The 21942-nt window shown below is 48.1% G+C and overlaps 1 protein-coding gene across 3 annotated transcripts in view; it reads left to right on the top strand.

The window, feature by feature from the left end:
• ASH1L (ASH1 like histone lysine methyltransferase) overlaps positions 1-21942 on the top strand; it is a 39352-nt gene that overhangs the window by 2446 nt on the left and 14964 nt on the right. For 2 of the 3 annotated variants that reach the window (XM_052705522.1, XM_052705521.1), the window contains exons 2-7: positions 2464-2983; positions 6197-10946; positions 15374-15475; positions 17185-17923; positions 18932-19117; positions 21453-21547. In XM_052705522.1, the coding sequence (XP_052561482.1) occupies positions 2564-2983; positions 6197-10946; positions 15374-15475; positions 17185-17923; positions 18932-19117; positions 21453-21547 (6292 nt within the window). In that variant the 5' untranslated portion in view covers positions 2464-2563. The remainder of the gene's footprint in view (positions 1-2463; positions 2984-6196; positions 10947-15373; positions 15476-17184; positions 17924-18931; positions 19118-21452; positions 21548-21942) is intronic. The other variant, XM_052705523.1, reaches the window with a different exon arrangement.

Genomic DNA, 21942 nt, shown 5'->3' with positions numbered 1-21942 from the left:
GTGTCGTAGCGATAATGAACAGCAAACAAAAATTAAGTCATAACTGACAAAAGGAAGAGACTTGTTTTAAGGAGTTTAAAGTGAAGGGGAGGGAGTTTAAATGCTTGGTTTGTGGGGCAGCCTCATGGATAGAAACTACAAGCAGCGTCACAGGAGAAAGGTGGACGTAGCCCATGTGCTTACATAGCAGCTGCTGTAAGGAGGTGGGGGTGCTGCGTGGATTGTTGACTTTAATTGTGTTCTGTAATCCGTGCTGAGTTGGATGTGCCAACACAGCAGTGAGAATGAATGAGAGAACCATCGCTCTGCTCAGCCTTCAGCCCCAGGTGGCACAAGTCTGAAGAGGTGCGAAAATGCTTCTGTTTGGTGAGGAGGGATTTGAGATCTGTGGGGTAAGTGGCTGAAAGCTCGGTGTGTTTCACTGTGGGGAGGTGGTGAGGATGGTGGTCTGTATGGCCACGCAGATGTTTGGTGCTGGGGAGTTCTTGGTGTAGCAAAATCTGCATTCAGCGAAGATCCCGTGGATGAAAGCTGGCAGGACGTCTTGGGATAGAGTGGGAAATGGAGTTTGTCACGTTGTAAGTGAAACGTGTGGGTGTTGCTGTGGGAAAAGCTGTGGGTCTGCAGAATGTGAGCCCTGGGGGAGGAATGGCTGAGCAGCACTGCTGGCCTGGTGCACGAAGGTGTAATGAAGCTCATTCACATTGAGGATCTCCTCTGGGAGCAGCGCTCTGTGAGTCCGTTGCCCTCTTCTCCGAGCTGGTGGTGAAATGATGAGGCTCTGTGTGCTGGTGGAACAGTGGGAAGGGAGGGCACTCATCCTTCAGGTCTATAGGATCATCTTTTGTCCTGAAAGTACCAGATCTTGGGTGTTTTCGGGGTAGATTCATTGGAAGCTGCTCCAGCCGCCTCTTGGCTGTGGTTTTGCCATCCAGCTGCTCCATTGCACTGCATCCATGAGAAGATCTGAAGGCATTGAGCTGCTGGAGGAACCACAGAGGTCCTATGGGCGGATGTGTGGGGAGCATCCGGAGAGTGAAGGGTGCCACAGAGAATGGCATAACTCAGGAAAAAGCTGAAAAAAGGCAGAAGAAGAACACACACGGTGGTGTAACAGAAGGCACTGAGGTGTAGGAGCAGTTCAGGAACCAAAGGGCTGTTCTGCACGGCGATGGGAAGCCTGAACTTGGAGGGGTGGGGAAGAAAAAACGTTATTGGGATAGAAAGGGGATGAGATGCAATCAGCCCATGGTTATGAAAACGATCAAATTGGCAGACACATTCTGTATGAATTAGAGTGGGATAATTGGAGAGTCAGAGAGAAGAAGATTACAGTGATCAAGGCAAAATGATGATTAGGTCCAGGATTAGCATTTTTGTTGTCTGTGCAGAGTGGAATTAATGGCTAAATGAAATGACCTGCTACGTGTTGATGAGAGCCATGGATCTGGGGACTTTGGAATGGTTCCGGGTCCCTTTAGGGTGGATTGAGGGGGACCACCTTGCAGCCTCGGGCTCTGAAGGCACTCTTTGCCTTGGTCCTGCAGCTGATGGAGCTGCTATGTGGGCATCGTTCCTCATCTGGGCAAAGGAAATGTGCAGCCAGGTGCAGCAGTGCTGGTGCTGCTGCTTTGATTCAACTCGCTTTCCGATTTTAAGCTCATTAATTAATTGTGTTTGTAGGAACGTGACTGAAGGGTTGTGGCTGCTCTGGGCTGCAGTTACCTGACTGGAGAAGGAAGCGTTTGTGTGGACAAAGATTTGGGATTTAAACTGCATCACAGACTGTAGGAATCACTTCTTGTAGCCAAATAATTCGGAGCTAATCCATGAGTTGTTATTATTTATGTGCCGGCCAGTTTTCCTTGGTGTGCCTGCATGTGGATCCCACTTCCACTGACACGAAGTTGCCCAACGGCCTCTGCCTGGGACCTGGTACTGATTTGCTTTTAGTCCCCTGTGTCACCCCACTGGTTTTTTAATTATTTTCATCTGGATGCAAGATGGAGATTTCACCTAATTACCTCCGATCTCCTGAGCAATAATGTAATAGCATTTTTGATTATTTGGAGATGTTCTTATTGGAAGGTGACAGCTGTAGGTGCAGCCCTTGCATTGGTTTGTTCCCATCGCCCTCTGCTTTACTTCTGGGGGAAGCTGAGATGAGAAAATTTGCTCTGCTGTCTCATGGTAGGTGGGTTAAATACACACACATCAGTGTCCCAGTGATGGACAGTGATGGACTTTTCTCTTCCCGCATTCCTGGAGGTTCAAATGAAAGTGCAAATATTTATTTGTCGTGTTCTCCCTCGTTCCCAGTCACTGCAAAGCGCTCAGCTGCTGCCCAGCCGTTGCCCACCTCAGAACTTCCTGACCTACAATTGCTTTCTGATCATTTTTGCTAGTCGGTTCCCTCCTGCTCTCAAGCTGGACTTTACCTCTGTCTTCATTTTCCCTTTGCAGAGTAAAAGATGCTGGCTGCCAGTCGTAGAACTGATCTTCTGTGGAACAGCTCGCCGTAAATCTTCCCTACAGTTACCCGAAGGCTTGGACTCCTTCTGTGATGGACCCTCGGAATACTGCTATGTTAGGCTTGGGCTCTGATTCTGAAGGGTTTTCTGGGAAAAGCCCCTCTTTGGTAAACATTGGCACGTTGGTGGGAAAGGGAGACGTAGACCTGGAAAGCTGCACCAAGGAAGAGGAGGAGGGTGAGAAGAATCGGGAGGGGAACGGTGTGGAGAATGGGAAGAAGGAGGCTCTGGTTGATGCGCAGCAACAGTTTTCAGTGAAAGAAACAAACTTTTCGGAGGGAAACTTGAAACTGAAGATTGGTCTCCAAGCAAAGAGAACAAAAAAGCCTCCTAAGAACCTCGAGAATTATGTGTGCCGGCCTGCCATAAAAACCAGCATCAAGCAACCACGAAGGCCACCAAAGAGTGGGAAGATGACAGATGAGAAGAACGAGCACTGTCCTTCAAAACAAGTGAGTATTTGTTTCTGCAGTGCTCTTGTCTGCTCAGTAACCCAAATGCGTAGCGTAGAGAAGCTCCACTCTCTTGCAGTCCAAATTCTCCTTGCTTAAAACAGTTTCAAGTCCCTCACTGATGGTCACGCACTGCAGATGCTCTGCTCTCTCTCTGACGCTGTGCTGAGATGTTGTGTGAGTTGTTGAACCCCGTTCCCTGATGGCTGGAGCGATGGTTTGCAGCATCCTGCTGATTTCCAGCGCGAGATAAAATTTGGTTTTCTAGAAACAAGTGGTAAACAGAGTTTAAAACCACCTCGTGTTTTGAATATTACACCAGAGGGATGTATTTTTTTTTTCTCCTTACTGTGATGAAATAAAGCGAGTTGTAGTGCTGGAAATTACGCTTCAGAAAATGAAATTGATCCCTTAATTTTTTCCTTTCTGTGGAGAGGAGGCGAGGAGAAGCAATTCTGTGACCCATTCAGAGCAAGCTGTGACAATCTTTGTAGCTGTGAGACTGAACTGTCCGTGCTTTTGAAGGAGGAATTGAGTGGGAATTCAGCACATGCAGTGTGCTCGGTTCACTGCCAAGGCACAAAGGGAAGTAGTAGAAATCTTTCCCTTGGAATACCAGTGTAAAAAGGAATAGGAAAGTGCTTTGCACTCCCATCTCTGGGTGGGATTTCAAGCTTATTGCTGAAGGGACTCCTAAAACTTGGGCAGCGTCTTCAGCTGTGCCAACAGATGGTTGATCTCCATTCACAAAGATGAGTGGTGGGTGAGTTTGTTTGGTTTGTCTTCCAGAAATGTGGAGGTAACAAAGCTACCAGCCTTCTAAAGAGGGAAAAAAAAAAAACCAACAGGAAAAAAGTGGCAGGGATTCCACTTTTCCATTCCGTATTTACAGATAAATACAAACTCAGCTTCTGTTGGTTTTAGATGAGTGGTTTGCTGATGTGTGCGTGGTGAAGACGTGCAGAGGCACTGCAGAGTTGCATTGCTGAAGTTTTAGAAAATGGGAAGGCAAGAAGTGATAGTAACATAGCTACAGTCTGCTGTAACTCTAAAATAGGGTGAGCAGGCTGCGACTTGCCTTTCTGCTTCATCTTATGTCTTTGTAAAACTGCTGAGTGCAGCGCTCTGTCCTTCTGTATCTTGCCTTTGGTTAGGCAGGGAAGGCTGCTGATGAGATCACAGCCACCAAGTGAAAAACTGGGCAAAAAGGTACCAAAGCAGAGTAAATGTTTCGGTTCATCTTCTTTGGAGTGGCTCAGAGCTTTCTCTGCAGGATCTGGGACCTGAGGTCTTGTTTTAGACTGACTGCACAAAGTCATGCAGCGCTAAATGGGCTTCGTGTAAGGCAGCTTCCAGCACCAGGGACAGAATGAAGGCGTGGGACCAGCTGCCATTTGGAGAGCTGCATGTGAACGGGGCCAAACACGGAAGCTTTCAAGTGCTGCACTCGTCGAAAGCACTCTGTAATATATTTGGGACTTCAGATTACGCCTTCCCTGTCGTGCAGTGATTGTTTGCACAACAGAAGTCATTTCAGGAAAGCCTGGCCCACTTTTGTCCCCATGCTTTAGGGTATGGGGCTGCTCCCCTCCCCGCCCCCAGCTGTGGGTTTGGTGAGTATGAGGGTGGGTGAATAGGGGGGGAAGTTCCTGAAATGTGACGCTCCAGCAGAATTTACATAAGATTGCAGCTGCCACAGAAAAGCTGGGCTAAGTGCCAAACTATTCTCTGTAGACCACAGTCGCTTTTTCCACCACAGCTAAAAATCGGTAGCCCATATGACTGGTGGGTTTTGTTCTGTATCTGCGTTTGGAGGCATCCGGCCTCTACCCGTGCTCCTGTCCACCCTTCCCCAAGAGGAGGACTTTGATCGGAGATGCATCGCTGCTCTTGGGAAACCTTGTTTGTTTGCTGAAAACACAATCAGGCTGGTAGGCAGCGGTGGTAACATCAGTGCTGTTTTGCTTCTGGTGCATCAAGGATTTTAGTGTGAGCCCAGCAGAGATCCAGGCAGTGGTCAGGGCTCATCTCAGGCGGGTGGAGTGACCTGCTTTGATTAGCTTTTGGCCAACTGCTTTAAAACTCTTACAGCTGGTGTGTGCAAGCACTCTGACTGGTGCTGGTACAGTTAAGCTGAGAGTTGCTTGATTTCCTCAGTGCACGAGCACTGTATTCAAATGTTTTCCTCACTGTTGCTTTCCATACTTGTTATTCCCAAAGTTCCTGGCTGTGCACTACTGAAGTTTAATTTTCAGTGCCACTTTAAAACGATCTTATTCCTTTCTGTGTGACAGCAACACCTTAGTGATAGCAACACCTCCCATGAACAGAAGCTTTTGATAATACAGAACTGCAAGAAGGATCTCTATGACTAAGGATGATCAAAAAGTTTCCTTCAGTACTGTTTATTGAAGATCTCTGGGACTCGCAGTCTCCCTGTGTCTACAGCATGTTTGAGAGCCCTGATTGCAGTGGTTGGATTTCAGGTTTGGAACCATGTTGTGGGTCATGCTGACTCAGTAGCTTCCACTGAGTGCCAGCAAGCAGCACCTCTGGCTCTGGCCCTGCAGAAAAGTGGCAGGTCAGCACGTCTGCGCACTGCAGAGCTCCGACAGCTCGGGCAACACGTGTTACCTAAGCAACTATTTCCCATCTCTAGGAAATAATGCCAGACTGAGTCCAGCTTGCAGTCTTCTGTTGGGATTGTACTGGTGCAGCTTGCCGAGGCAGTACTTCATTCATGAGCAGCACCCAAGTTGTCAAATGATTTCAAAGGAATCCAGGCTATATCTTTCTTCAGTATAATTAGATATTTGCCTACCATAGTTAGTTTTCTAAAATGTAATCCACCCAGTGCTGACTGTAATTAAGTACAGTAAGTACCAAGCAATTGGCTTGCTCGTTTTTATTGGAGAGGGATGGATGAGGATGACACTGATGCCTTTCCCTCTCCATTTAATGCTTGAGATGAGATATCCTGCAATGTTTTGAAATTGTGTGCGCATGTAATTATAAGGGATGGGAATCTTCCATTCTTAGGCCCAGATTGGAGTGAATGTATCCATGCATTTCAAAGATGTGTTGGGAGCTCTATGCGAAAAGAATGTCCTTCGAAACGAAGAAGAAGCATTGACAGGTTCCTAGTAGAATTTGTTGAGGTAGTGGGTCTTTGTGCTCTATTCCTAAAGAACTTCTCTTTTTATTAACTTGTAGGACCCTTCAAAGTCGTACAAGAAAGCTGGAGAAGTTACAACAGTTGAATTACATGTGGAAGAAGGTATACAAGTAGAAACAAATCCCTTACCTAAGAAAGTTTCCCCATTGCACACTGAAATGACAGATTATATAAAGTCATCTCCTCCGACTCTTATCAGTAGCCATAATTCTGACTTAAAGGATAGAACACAGATTAATGGAGCAACAACTGTTACAGAGAAATTGGCTCAACTTATTGCAACTTGTCCTCCTTCGAAGTCTTCCAAAACGAAGCAGAAGAAGCCTGGAAGCGGAACTGCATCTGGTTTGGTTAAAGACTCTGGGAAGAAGCTGCCAGGAACCATTCCTGCAAGTGGGATAGTTAATAAAGATTTGGTAAAGAAATTGCCAGGATCTGGTATTGCTGTTGGATTGGTCAATAAGGACTCAGGGAAGAAGCCATTAGGGATTGGTAGCGCAGCCATATTGGTTAACAAAGACTCTGGGAAGAAGCCACAAGGGATCGGCCCGTTAATAGGATTGGTTAACAAGGACTCTGGAAAGAGGCTGGCAGGGATCAGCACTCCACCTGGGTTAGTTAGCAAGGACTCTGGAAAGAAACAGCCAGTGACCAGCTCTGCAGTTGGATTAATTAACAAAGATGTTGGGAGGAAGTTTCCAGGTATCAGCACTCCAACCGGATTGACTAATAAGGAGTCTGCAAAGAAGCCAGCGGGGATCAGCGCTCCAGCAGGACTGATTAACAAGGATGCTGGGAAGAAGTTGCTGGGAATAAGTGGTCCTGCAGGATTGGTTAGCAAGGATGCTGGGAGGAAAATGCCGGGGACTGGCAATGCCACGGCTCTGCCTAACAAAGACTCTGGCAGGAAGACGCCAGGGATTGGCAGCCCAGTGGGTCCGGTTAACAAGGACTCTGGGAGGAAGATAGTAGGCATGAGCAGTCCGGTGGGATTGGTTAGCAAGGACTCTGGAAAGAAGCCAACAGGAATCAGCACTCCAGTGGGTTTGGTTAACAAGGACTCTGGAACTCTGAAAGCAGACTCCCTCATGCCTGCCTCGGAGCCCTTTAAGCTTCCTTGCAATTCTAACCTCAGCAGCCTTGAAAGCCACGATACTACGGATTTGCTGAAAGAAAATAGTAGCAGCAAAACGTTTGAGAAGCATATTGCGAGGCAGAGCAAAGAAAGTAGCTTGGAAAAATTTTCAATTCGGAAAGAAATCGCTGATGTAGGCAAAGAAATGTTTAATGAAGGAATCTGCGTCCCACAGGATGGTTACACAGCCAGTGAGAAAGGGATTTATGAAACATCTAAGCACGAAAAACAGCCTCCGGTCTATTGCACTTCACCAGACTTCAGGACAGGAGGTGCTTCAGACGTATCCACAGCCAAGTCCCCATTTAGTGCAGTAGGAGAGGGAAATCTCCCGTCGCCTTCACCCACAGTGTCTGTTACCACCTTAAACAGGAGCCTCTCAGCAGCATCTTCACAGTTAGCCCCCAACCCGCTGCATCTGAGCTCCACGGCTGATCTCCTAGAAGGCATTTCAGATCAGATTGGCAAAACTCAGTTTTCTCCCGACAGCACGCTTCTGAATATTAACAGAACGTTGAACCATACTCTGAGCACCGATTTTAAAGGTGCTGACAAAGACCTAAGTGATTCAAAGGCTACTTATGTAGAAACTTCAAGAACTAGCCCTTCCATAGGGAAAAAACCCATTTTGGCAGCTGAAACAAGCATTCATGCTACTGTCACCCCTTCGGTAGTGAGTTTTACAAGCTTGTTTAGTAGCAAGCAGTTCCTAAAGATCGGTGCAATAGCTGCATCAGATAAATCCTGCCAAGGAGCAAAAAATCTGAGCACCAGTCAGCAATCCAAACCTTTAAAGAAGAGAAAAGGAAGGAAGCCACGATGGACTAAAGTGGTGTCGAGAAGCACATGCCGGCCTCCAAAGGGTCTGGAACTGGAAAGGTCAGAGCTTTTTAAAAACATTTCATACAGTGCACTATCCAGCAGTAATTTGGAGCAGGCCAAATTCTTAAAAAACATAGGATCGTCTTCGTTTGTGGAGCACGAATTTGTTAAGCATCAGCTGCCAAAACTGAATGAGGGCAGTGGGCAGTCTCTTGCACTGCTGACTGAGTCTGACAAGCAGACTCAGAAGTTCTACAGCGCTCACAAACAACCTTCAAGTTTGTGTATGTCGGATGATTTCTTACCTGACATGTATAAACCTAAAAGAGGAAGACCTAAATCCAAGGAGATGCCGGAGCTTGAAGGTCCCCCCAAAAGAACTCTGAAGATCCCAGCATCAAAAGTCTTTTCAGTGCAGTCAAAAGAAGAGCAGGAACCTCCTATTTTGCAGCCCGAGGTGGAAATTCCTTCCCTAAAGCAGAGTTTATCGGGACAAGCTTTTCCTAAAAAGAGAGGGAGACCTAAAAGGCAGATGAGGTCATCGATTAAAATGAAGCCACCGATTCTTTCTGTGGCACCTTTTGTTGGAACGGAGAGCTCGAACAAGATAGAGTCTGAGAGCGATCAGCATCGGAGCGGGGATTTTTACGAGAGAAAGGACCAGCTCCGAGGGCCAGAAGAAGTCCAAAAGCCTAATGTTTGTAGCATGAGCGATTTGGAAGTAGACTCAGACAGAAAAGTTGCCAAGAGAAACAACGGGCAGTTAATGAAAACAATTATCCGAAAAATAAATAAAATGAAAACTTTGAAGAGAAAGAAACTTTTGAATCAGATTCTCTCGAGTACGGTGGAACCAAATAACAAAGGGAAAGTGCAATCCAAGCTCCACAACACGGTGTCAACTCTTGCTGCCACTTTTGGTTCAAAACTGGGCCAGCAAATAAATGTCAGCAAGAAAGGAACGATTTATATAGGAAAAAGGAGAGGAAGGAAACCCAAAGCTGTCCTGAACGGGATTTTAACCGGCAATTCTGCCAGCCTGACGGTTCTTGAGAAGTCTTCTCAACAAACTCCCGGGACGTCGTTTGGCCAAGTACTTCCCCACCTGCTGCCTTCAGCAGCGACTAATTCCGACATCCTCCCGTCCCCCGTTTGCTCTCAGTCCTCTGCGGTCAGTGGGGGGCAGAGCCCCGTCAGCAGCGACGCGGGGTTCATTGAGCCCAGCTCGGTGCCTTACTTGCACATCCACTCCAGGCAAGGAAGCGTTGTTCAGACACTCGCAATGAAGAAAGCTGCTAAGGGAAGGAGGAGATTATCGCCACCCACCTTGTTGCCAAACTCTCCTTCTCACTTGAGTGAGCTGACATCGCTGAAAGAAGCCACTCCTTCCCCCGTGAGCGAATCTCACAGCGATGAGACCATACCCAGCGACAGTGGAATAGGAACAGATAACAACAGCACTTCGGATCGAGCTGAGAAATTCTGTGGGCAGAAGAAGAAGAGGCATTCCTTCGATCACGTTTCCCTTATTGCACCCGAAGCTTCCACGGTTTTAAGTAATCTCAAAGAGAAGCATAAACACAAATGCAAGCGCCGGAGTCACGATTACCTCAGTTACGACAAAATGAAGAGGCAGAAGCGAAAAAGGAAAAAGAAATATCCTCAGCTTCGGGGTAGGCAGGACCCGGATTTCCTGGCTGAGTTGGAAGAATTAATCAGTCGATTAAGCGAAATTAGAATAACCCACAGAAGTCACCATTTTATACCCCGGGATCTCCTGCCTACCATTTTCCGGATCAATTTCAATAGTTTCTACACTCACCCCACTTTTCCTTTAGATCCGTTGCACTACATTAGGAAACCCGATTTAAAGAAGAAGAGAGGCAGGCCTCCGAAGATGCGCGAGGCTATGGCAGAAATGCCTTTCATGCACAGCCTCAGCTTTCCTCTCTCCAGCACCGGGTTCTATCCCTCCTACGGCATGCCTTACTCTCCTTCCCCCCTCGCAGCTGCTCCCATAGGTTTAGGTTATTACGGAAGGTACCCTCCGACTCTTTATCCCCCTCCACCTTCTCCTTCTTTCACCACCCCGCTGCCACCGCCCTCCTACATGCATACAGGCCATTTGCTTCTCAATCCCACCAAATACCACAAGAAAAAGCATAAACTTTTACGCCAGGAAGCTTTCCTCACGACGAGTAGGACTCCGCTGCTGTCCATGAGCACGTACCCCAGCGTTCCCCCCGAGATGGCTTACGGCTGGATGCTGGAGCACAAGCACCGGCACCGCCACAAACACAGAGAGCATCGTACTTCCGAGCAGCCGCAGGTTTCCATGGACACCATCACGGCCAATAGCTCTTCCAGAACAGTTCTGGAGTCCTTGAAGCGCTACAGATTCGGGAAGGAGGCTGTCGGTGAGAGGTACAAACATAAGGAGAAACACAGATGTCACATGTCTTGTCCCCACCTGTCGCCTTCCAAGGGATTGCTGAGCAGAGACGAACAGTGGGTCCGGAGGGAGCCTTCGGAGTCTAATTCCTTAGCACTGGGCTTGCAGACACCGTTACAGATAGACTGCTCAGACGGCTCCCCAGGTCTGTCCCTGGGGGGATTTACCCCCAGCTCCGAGCCGGCCAGCAGCGACGAGCACACCAATCTTTTCACAAGTGCAATAGGCAGCTGCAGAGTCACAAACTCTACCAGCACCAATGGACGTAAAAAACTAACTGACAGCCCTGGACTCTTCAGCGGCCAGGACAGCTCGCTAAATCGACCGCTGCGAAAGGAACCGTTGCCTTCTATTGAGAAGGCACTGCAGCCTCTGTCAGGTAAGGGAGCCTTGTTATCATCAGCCTTGTTATGGTAAGCTCTAAACCTGCCTGCGCTTGGAGAGGCAGGCAGCGAGAGCTTTGGCTTTGTGGCAGTTTTTCCGTGTTGGATTTTAGAACTGCTGTTGGTTGGTTGGGGGTTTTTTATGAGGATTTCTGTTGTGTTCACGCTGTTCTGCTCAGCTTCCGGTGCAGATTAATGGGATGAGTTCTGTGTGTGGGGCTGCATGAGTACCTCTTCCCACCAGATTTGCTTTGCTTTGCGTACAAAGGATGATTTCATTCAAAGGCTTTTCTTTATCCTTATGGTTTCTGGAGAAATTGAGTTAAAATTTCATATGATTTTTGATATTGTAGAAATTCTACTTATTTTGAAGTTGGGTGGATTGAGTTGAGGCTAGCTGTGGGGACTCCTGCTGTGAGTTACTTTTCCATTGAAGAAAATGTTCCGTATTTCTTTTATGACCCAATTTTAGGTGTTTTGATCATCTTTACTGTAGCGTGGTTTTGACCCCTGACTTGAGGCCTTTTGCAGGACCTCCAAGCAGTTGCAAAATGATCCTGGGAATGCCCAAGACCAAACATTGTAATGACTGTTTTATTCATAGCTGGGAAGCTCGTCTTACATATCCCTAAACGTAACTGAAACAGAACTAAGGCTGCACAGAAAATGGCAGTGGCAGCAGCAGAGGATTGCTGTTCAAGGACCTCCATTCTGCTGCGTTAAAAAATGCCGACAGTTTCTCCTCCTTTACTCCAATCTTCCTGTGCTCTCCCTGGTAAATGTAAATCCTTTGCCCAAAATCACTTGTGACTGGTAGCTCACAGCGAGTGCTGGGGAAGCAGCTCGCTGTCAGTAAGGAATATTACCTCCTCGTGTTCCTTGCTTGTAAAGCTTCCATTTGATGCCTCCTGCTGCCTCGCCTGCATTTCTGTTATCCTCCAGTATGAGGAAAGTGAAGTACATCTGCATGCAGCGTTGATAAGAGAAAGGCAGAATTTTAGTATTTGATTAAAACAACATTGGGGGAGATGTCAGGAGAAGGCAGTAGAGCCGTAACGTCGCCTCTGCTGCTGAGATGGAAAGGAGAATTGAAGGAGCTCAGTCACCAAAGGGTTACATGCAGCTCGGAGGAGCGAAGAATCGTTGTGGTAGCTTGTGCAGTTCTGGGAATTTCCTGAGGAATTCCATTACAGTGAATGATCTGACTTGGGTTTTTATGAGGAACGGCCTAATTAGAGATGTTTTAGGCTGAAACCTGCTAGCGAAGGCTCTGAATCACTCTCCCTCTTAGGGCGTGTTTATTTGGTTCATCAGATGCAGCGTATCACTTTCAGTAAGTGTATTTCTCGTGATTGGAACCAGCTGTTGGTGTTGTGAGAGCAGCTTCCAGCTCAGCATTCATCTCATTCACAAGGAGCTCCTGATGCCCGCGTCGTCTACGTGCATCAGAGGGCTTAGACTGCATCTAAAAAAAGCCCCATGCTTTTGCTTTTCTTTTTCCCCTTCAGATCAATGGCAAGTTGCATAGTTGGCTTTGTTTTTAATCTGTACTGCTGAATGGTGATTCTGTGGCTATTACTGTGAAGGACCTGGGTCCTATTTTTGTGCACTGCGGAAAATGGCAGAGATGAAGGGAAAATGTGGTGCATCAAGGATGATTTTTTTTTTATTTATTGAACCAGATGCAGCTGAGGTGCGTGGTGGAGGGAACGCAGAATGAGAGCTGTTAAAGCAAGCAGTAGGAGAGCAGCGTTAGGGAATGCTTTCTAAAATGGTCCCTTGTGATCCATAGGGGATATTCATCACAATTTATTTCAGAAATACCCCGTATGGAAAACACCCTCCATTTCCACAGGATTTTGAACACAAACCCTGCATGGCCGCCTTCCTCGGCGCGTGATTTCTGTCATCTTAGCTGATGTCTGACGCTCTCTGATTGGATCAGAACTATAATTGGGATGCTGCGTTTCGGCACACGGGGCTCGGCGGATGAACGGTGGTGTTTCACAGGAGATGCACTTCAGAGAGGCGTTTCAATCCTAAAGGCGTGCAGCTTTGCACAGTCCGTACTCGGGGGCCGGCAGGAAGGTCGTGGGGCTGTAAGGAGTTGTCTTTACGTGGGGCTCGGCAGGACACGGGGGCTGTCAGCACAGCAGCCGCTTGTGGGCACTGCTGCGTGGGGCTTCTTCAGGGAACCGCCGCAGCTTCACAGCTCGAGTTGCCCTGAACAGCTGGGAGCTTATTTTAAGGTGGTCTCACTGTGCCTGGAGCGAAGGGGAACCTAAAGAAGCTGTTTGGTGGTTTGAAACTCCCTTCATCCCATTGAAAACCCAAGGAGAGGTTTGAGGCACGCGTCAGCGTGACACAAGGTGTGTGCGCCCAGAGCTCAGAGACGGCGTGCTCAGACAAGGGAAACCTCCGTGTTCAAACGCGAGGTATATTTTAGCCGCTGGTGTGCCGGTTTCGGGTCGCGAAGCAGCGCTGTGCGTTGTGCCCGACCCGAGGGCCGAGCGGCGGCGGGCGGCAGCGCTGGGCAGGGCCGTGGGCAACGGCGCCGCCTGGCGGCAAGGCCGGGCCTAGCACCGCCGGGGCCTGCGCCTCCGCCTGGGCCTAGAGCTGAAGCCTGGGCCTGGCACCTGCCTCACCCCAGGCCTAGCGCTGCCAGGGCCTCCACCTCTGCCTAGGCCCAGCGCCTGTCTGACCCTAGGCCTTGCACTGCAGTTGAGGCCTAGCACTTGCCTGACCCTGAGCTTAGTGCCTCCTGGGCCTGGGAGTGCAGCCTGGGCTGCTTCCTGACCATAGGGCTAGCGCTGCCTGAGCCCAAGCCTAACACAGGAGTGTGGGCCGAGTGCTGCCTGACCCCGGGCCTAGCATGGCACCCTGGGCCGAGCACCAGCTGAACTCCATCAGGGCTCGGCCTCTGTCACCCCAGGGCCTGGTTGCGCAGCTGAGGCCCCGCAGGGGCTGAAGGGCTCCTGCCTGCTGAGGTTGGGCAGCTGAGGGAGGTGAGCAGTTAAATCTATGAGAGGAAGGAACCCTCTGTGTGTGGTCATGTGTAAGAAACCTCAGTGATGAGCTGCTCTGTAATGAAGCAGCTCTTTAAATTCTTCTCGTCTTTTTTTCCTGCTGAAATTTATTATAACCTCTTTGTGCTTATAGCAGTTAGCCTTTCTTTTCCAGTTTTTTTCCTGAGGTCTCAGGGCATTTGTTTTAATCTACGCAGTATGAAATCAATATCTCTTGTAGTTCCTCACCAGAAAAATTGATCCAGGGATGAGAAGACAATTGTTCTTTCTAATACTGAGCAACTGCATGCGGTCTCCCTGCTGAGTTCCACTGCAGCTTCCTTCTTAGCTTTGTGTTGTCAGAGCAGACCCTCCAGAAACACACTCAGAGCCCTGTGCAAGGATGCCATGCAGCAAAGTGGGGAGTTCTCCATGCGAAAATGTTCAGCTTGCAGCTCAGGGCAATGTCCAGCAGCGTTGTAGGAATGCCTTTGCTGAGAAGAATTAATGAAAAATTAAATCTGGTGCTTCTGCACTGTCAAAAAGTGAGAATATTTGGAGCCGTGGTATTGTTTACTTCGTCTCTCAGTTGAACATTTCTGAGGTGTTACAACACAGGATAATAATAATCATAAAAGTTCTGGGCTCCTCGCTCCAAGAAAGACACGGGGGCACTGCAGGGATGCAGTCACAAACCACCGAGGTGACTGAGGGCTTGGGAATCCCGTCATACAAACAGAGATGGGACTGCTGAGCCTGTGGAAGAGAAAGCTCAGGGGAAATCTTATCAGTGGTGCATAGACCTGATGGCAGGGAGCACAGAAAAGGGAGCCAAGTCCAGCGCTGCCTGGCGACAGGACGAGGGGCAGCGGGCACAAAGTCAAACACAGGAAATTCTGGCCATGTAGAAGAAAAAAAAAACAAACTGTTTTATCGTAAGGGGGGTTGAACTCTGGTTCAGATTGCCTGGGAAGGTTTTGGGGTCTCTGTGGACACGTTGGAAACCTGACATGGTGGCTGTCTGGGATCTGCAGAAGATCCTTTCCAACCTCAACTGTTCCATGAAGATGAAACGGGAGGGGAGTTCATTTGGAAGCAGGGATGTGTCGGAGTGTTTTGTTTGTTGTGGTGTCGGTTTTTTACATGAAAGCTGCTCCTCGGATACTAAGTGTCTCTTCCTCAAGGATCGCTTTACTGTCCCATGTGTGACTTTGCCCTGCCAGCAATTCTGTTGTGAGGGTTGAGATCCATCCTTCTGCAAGCACTGACATCCTAACAAGGAAGTGTTCTTAATGCTGAGAAAGAAAACAAAGTATACTCTTAGTTTGAATATTTAGCACCTACATTGTGTTTTATTGGCACTGTGACTGAAGTGTTGTTTTTTTGTGTGCTTTTGTCTTCCCTGATCTGCTTTTTAGGCACTCTGCCACCACAGGACAAACCTTCCCAGAGGCAGTCAGAGAGCACAAATTGCAGCCCTTCCAGAAAGAGATCAACATCTGAGAGCACATCTTCTACAGGCAAGTAATATTTGCTCATCTTGTTTTGGAGATCACTGCAATACTAAGACCTACAGTGCTGCAGGCAAAGACAACGTTGCTATGAGAACTTTACAGCAGCAGGAGTTTCGTGGAGATGCTGACTTTTTCCATTTGCAGCTTAGGGTGCAAGTGCTTCAAATTGTGCTGTAGAACAGGGGAAATTGAGCTGGCATGTAGAGAAGCAGCAGCAGCGTAGCTGTGCTGGAATGGAGTTGGGTTCCTCACCGTGTTAAATTAGTCTTCGTGAAGCTTGAGACTTTAATTGCTAGCAATTCTTGCGGCACTGCAGCTAATCAATGAATTAGGTGAATAAATCCCTCTGTGGGGAGCTTGTGGGGCCAAGAAGATAAGGCAAGAAAGGCATTTGTAGAATGCCAGTTGTAGAAGAGCCTTCTGTGAGAGTTCCAACATTCTTAGACAGTAAAGTTGATTGCAGCTTTGTAGCAAACATCCCTAGGATGTGTACCAACAGAACCACTTGGTTACAATTTCCATATGCAAAGAATGTGGCAAAGCTGCTGTTTCCTCCTCCCTTTAAACATTTACCACCAAGCTTTCTTCAGCACGTGCTTAGGAAATCCACCCAGAGTGAAGTGTCCTTGTGTCTTGTTAACTTGCTTGTTGGAAAGGGACAACTGCAAGCAGTTCAAGCCTCTGCACAGGCAGCTGTCAAAAGTTCAGGCATTTCTTGGGCAGGAGAGCAAAGAACAGAACTGAGTTGTTTGTCAGCTTCAAAGACGTGGAACTGGTGCTGGAAGAGAGCAGACTTGGTCACATCTGCAGCTCTGGAACGCGTGTGGGATTTGGGTGCATTTGACACAGAGCTGCTTCCTCGCCATCCCGGAGTACACAGGCAGTGCTGCAGCTGCTGGGGATCAGAGTTCAGATGTCTGATCCTTTGGGGTCATTTTCCCTACAGAAGCCCTGCTTCATGGGCAGCCCCTGTGTCCAAATGTGTGTTGTTCAGTTTTCACGGGCAGCTGCTCGCAGAGCTGAGCAGGCGGTGCTTCTGTGTGGAACCTTCAGCTCTGCCCCAGTGTGTGTGTAAAGGAAAACAGGGAAGTTTGTCTTCACCCCTCCACCAGAAACTGAAAGCTGAAAGTGAAAATCCTTTCAGTGCTTTGAGTGGCTCAGGCAGTTTGGTTTCCAAGTGGTTTGGTTACGCTTACAGCAGTGACTGCACGTGTCTTTTTTGAGCCCCGTAGGAAGAAAGTTGTACATAGGAGGGCTTCGGGAGCAGACATGCTGATTCTTCCTCCTTCAAATTGTTTGTACTCTCAGAATAACGTTTCCATTTGCACTTGCAAATTCATGACATAGGAAAACTGATGGGGAATGCATCTCTCCACAGTAACAGACTCGGACTAGAAAATACTTGGTGTGAACTGTCTGTGCTGCATCTTTGGCTGCTAACGCACCTTCTTGCCAAAAGATAGAAACCCTTCTACAGAAACGTTCTGTTGCCTTCTCTTTAACAGTAACCCCAGCTTTTCAGTCCTCAGCCCATGACCCGCTAGTTGAAGTAGATCTAAAAGTGAGACCTCATCTGACTTCCTGTGTCAACTTGCCTTTCTCTTTGCCCGGTTTTTTGGCTTACCTGCGCCCAACCCCACCTTTCTCACAATCCGTTCTGTCGGCACTGTGTTGGATTTTGCTTCAGACTTTGATTGTTTCTCTGATTGTTTCAGTGATCGGAGCGCCGGCGCGGGGGACGAGGCTGACAGCTGCTGATGATTCTGTGGACAGCTTGCTGCAGCGCATGGCGCAGCACGAAGGCCAGGCTGCTTTGGACAAAAGCATAGAAGCAGTCATTGCAAATGTATCCGCCCCACCATCGGCCAGTCCTGCTCGAAACCACAACAGGGAGAGGAGCCTGGGCAAGCAGGACAGCCTCGTTGCTCCAGCCATCCCCAGCAGCTCCTGCAGTGACAGCATCTCGCTTCTGTCGGACAGATTGCCGAGCAGCTATTCCCCACATCATCTCAAGAGAAGCGTGGTTGAAGCCATGCAGCGACAAGCTAGAAAAATGTGCAATTATAACAAGATCTTGGCAACAAAAAAAAATCTTGACCACGTCAATAAAATCCTGAAAGCCAAAAAGCTGCAGAGGCAGTCACGGACAGGGAACAATTTTGTGAAACGCAGGCCAGGAAGGCCCAGGAAATACCCAATGCAGGCTGTGGTGTCCATGCAGGCCTTCCAGGCAGCTCGGCTGGTCAGTCAGGAGTTAGATAAGAGGGAAGAAAGCAGCAGCCCTTTACACCTCGGACCTGATACCATCACTGATGTGATTGAAGCTGTGGTGCAAAGCGTAAACTTGAATCCAGATCACAGGAAAGGATGGAAGAGAAAGAGGTGGCTGTCGGAGGAACAGGCCAGGAAACGACAGAAACCTCTGCCAGAAGATGAACAGGAGAGCAGTAAGAGGTAATTCCCTTAGAACTGCCTGCTTTCATTTTCATATTGTTGATGTTTAAGGCATTTTAACCCATCAAAGAATCCTGCTCTCCAAGCTCTGCTCATTACGTTTGTTTCCACTGAGGAGTTCAGTGTTTTCAGAACGCATGGGGTCTTTCTAAGCCACTGCTTATCACACCCCTAAATGGGGTAAAATCACAGGTAATGTAAAGCTTGTTTGTGTGTGCCTGTGTGAAACACGTGGTGAAGAATGCAGCTGATGGATTTGTAACAGGAGAACTGAGGAGGTCCTTCAGCAGAGACAGTTCTTAGGTCATGCACTGAGCTGGGAGCTGTAAGAGCTGCAGCACCGTGGGAATCTGCAGTGTGTGACTTACATGCTTGAGAAACAATTACGAGCAACGCTGAACGTCAGGCGAGATCGACTGATAGGCAGCAAAAGAGTAAAACCAAAACAGTGAGTAGGAGGGCAGGTGTGCACCTGTGTGAGGGGTGCAGTCACTGGTAAAAGAAACACCAGAAATCCCTGCAGCAAAGAGCTCAGAGCTCTTCCTCCCGGAGTTTTCTGAATAGATCTAAACAATAACGATCCGTTTGTGTTTCACAACCAAGTGCTGACGTGCAGGCATTTGGCTGTGCAGAATGTTGCTGGAGCTGCACGCTCCAGGAATGCGTTGCATGGCTCCTGGAAGCTAAGTGAAGGTTGGCCACCTGCTATTGTCAGAGTACAAAAGCAAACAGTGCAGACCACCTTCTGAATTACTTCACTGAGGCTCCAAACATTAGGAGTAGTGATATTGCTGTGAAAAGATCCTGTTTCTTACGGTGATGCTTAACCACTGCTGGCTGGTGGTCATTGAGTTGCATTGTTAAATAGCGGAGACATCAGGTAATTTTGTAACCTAGAGGCTTTTGTGCTGCTGACCATAAAAAGGAGCGATGAAATATGGTCACAAAATGGTAATTTCTTATGGTAAGAAATATAAATCCAGTGAGATCATCTTGACATTTTTCCAGTTTTTCTGAGACACCACCTGAACCACCCAGTCCTCAGGAGGCCCCTGGGAAACCACCTGAACCTGAGAACACCCAGCAGCAGCAGCCTTTGCCTTCTCTTCCCCAGCGTGAGAAGAAAGCCCCCCGGCCCCCAAAGAAGAAGTACCAGAAGGCAGGGCTCTACTCTGACGTGTACAAAACAGCAGAGTAAGTAGCAGCAGTAAGAGCTGAACCAAAACCAGCAGCTTCGTTAAAGCCTGTGAAAAATAACGCGTGCTAATGATCAGAACCCGATTCGGTGAAGGTTTGAAACGTAACCCTTGTCAGAAGGCAGCCTCCAGCAGTCTGGAAGGGTCTCTGAGGATCAGCCTTGGAGAATGAGAGACGTTGGTTTGGCAGTGGGAATCGTGGCAGTCAAAGTGCTGGCAGAACCTGAGCGTTCAGGCACTGAGTGCAGCGTCTGCACACAGGGGCCCATTGGTTTTCTGCTTTCCTGGACTGAATGATGACGAGTGGTTATCTTGTTTAGGAAAGAACCCCAGGTGTCTGCCCTGCTCGTTGCCCTGCCAGGTGTGGTTGTGTCTTTTGCTTTCTGTGCTGTTGGGAGCAGCAGTGCAGTGTCTCAACCATCTCCCATTTCTGATAAGCAGCCCGTTTCTGTCTGCAGTGAGGTGACATTCCTGCAGCTGCTGGAAGCATTGTGTTGAAAGTCAAGAATTGCCACTTCTGTTACGGTCTGACACATTAAAAAGAGGGAAATCATTTTCCCCCCGACTCACTTTGGTCTACAGGTTTTATTACAGCACAGTGACTGCAGCTCAAACTTTGTAATTTCTTGCAGACGAGAATGAAATAAGATAAGAATGAGAGGAGTGATTTCAGAAGTCAGCTTCAGCTTTACCTCTGTATCCAAGTGTGCCTTTGTGGCCATGTCTGCAGGTACATTTTAGCATCCCCCCGAATTACCCAGCGTCCTCAGCCTCCCCTGCAGGAATTGCACCTTTTGCTGGGGAGAAGTTCAGTGTGAGGTTGCACAGAGCTGCGGGTTTCAGAACAAAGGAAGGTTGTGCTCTGCAGTCATTTTCTGTTTACCCAGCAGTGGCTTTGCTGGAGGAGTACAAAGTCTGCTTTGCCAAAGAAATGAAATAAGAAATTAGCAATTAAATCTAGGGAACTACCTGGCAACTTAGATTACTGGTGATTTTCTTTCCATGGAGCATGTAGGTATAGGCATCTTCTGGTTGGCATTCAGTCACACCTTTCTTCCTTTTCTCTTTGCCTCTGGTTTCAGGCTTTGCTTGCCTCTTGGCACCAGAGGTTCACTCTTTCCCTTTTCGCAACACTTTTCCATTTCCTCTTGATCAGAATTTGTTTTCCAGGTCTTGTAAGCAGTCACCACAAAGTCACTTTCCTTGCAAGCCTCAGTGATTCAGCACAGCACAACTTGGAAGGGCAGAAGTGTGGGTGCCTTTTTTATCCTCTCTAGATGAACATTTTTTCCTGGTGGGTGAAGGAGCTGCGTGTTTGCCAAGACAAATGGAATGAAAGTCTGCCATCAGTAAATGGGGTCACAATGTCAAAACCAGCGACCTTTCTTGTGTGGGGAAATGGTGCTGCTTCCTGGTTAGGACAGCTTGGCAGAGCTTGGAAGTGGCTCTATTTAGGTAAAGCAGCAGCACTGTGCTGATGATATGTTCTGGGACATGAAACACCCGACTGGAAATGGGTGATCTGTGTTTGAGCCCCTGCCCTGTGGCCTGGAGCACGTTTCTTAGCCTCTCATCTGCAGGTGCATTCCCTTTGTCCCTTAGCAAACGAAGGTGTTCATTTTGGGGTGTGTTTTACCTAGGTATTCCCATTTCATTTGTATAATAAACTTTCCCATTGCTGTGTCTGCCCACGTGTGTGCGTGTGGTTCAGTGCAAGTATTTCTTCAGTCACCAGCTATTAAAAGCAGAGCTTTCATGGAGAGGATATGCAGCATCTCGTTCAGCAGAGCCTCATTTCAGCTTCTTATCACTGCCTGAAATGTAGTTACCTCATTATCACTGTGGAACAGACCAGAATGTTTGCAGAGGTGCTGGGCTGTGTCGTTGCACATTAAGCTGAGCATACAGCCACTCCACAGCCCTGTTTGTTCCTCCTGGACGGGGGCTCCCTTAACTCTGCTCTCTGTTCTTCGTTGATGGACGCCCTACTAAAGGAGCAGACCCAGAATGTTTGTTGGGACAGTGGGCACAGTGCCTGTAGACACCTCAGAGAGCTGGACAGACAACATGGGAATTGATTCCTCCAATCTGAGTCACCTCTGACCTCTCACACACCAGGAACTTAATACTGTTGGTGCCCCGTTAGGTGCTGCCTGATGTGATGGGGAAAAACTCAAATGGATGCGATGAGCCTCTTTGGCAACCTGGAAATGACTTCTTTCTGCCATTCCTTTTCTCATTCTGCTGCTTGATGTTCGAGCTATTTGCCTCCTTGAAACAGATGATACATTTTTTGTGTGTGACAGAAACGTTTCTCCTTCTGTTGCCCGCAGTCCGAAGAGCCGCCTCATCCAGCTGAAGAAGGAGAAGCTGGAATACACTCCTGGAGAGCACGAGCACGGATTGTTTCCAGCCCCTATTCATGTCGGTGGGTACTTCACACGTTTTAATTGCTGGGAAACAAACATCGCTCTGGGGTGACACCGAGTTACTCTGGACTTTTTGCCTCTCTCCCTTTTATCACCTCGTTGAGGTCATGATATCTTTCAGCATTTTAACTTCGTTGGAGGTCACTCTCATCCTTCTGTGTTTTTCAGTGTAAGAGTTTGACTCTTGAGGTTTCTTTTGTGCTGTTTGTCCTTTGTTCTCATGTTTTATTTTCCAAGATCAGCTCGGCTTTAAGTGTGCTTTAAGTGCTTTAAGTGCTTCAGCATGAAAGCAGTATGGCAGTGTCCTTCTCAAACTAATATTGCAGTAGGACAGCCAGAGATGATTATCATAGAATCACAGAACGGCCTGGGTTGCAAAGGCCCACAACAGCCA

This window comes from Tympanuchus pallidicinctus, unplaced genomic scaffold, assembly GCF_026119805.1.
Source record: "Tympanuchus pallidicinctus isolate F22 unplaced genomic scaffold, pur_lepc_1.0 scaffold59, whole genome shotgun sequence".
In the NCBI taxonomy this organism is placed as follows: domain Eukaryota; kingdom Metazoa; phylum Chordata; class Aves; order Galliformes; family Phasianidae; genus Tympanuchus; species Tympanuchus pallidicinctus.
The sequence above is the reverse complement of the archived record's forward strand: the minus strand, read 5'-3'. Positions and strand labels throughout refer to the sequence as shown.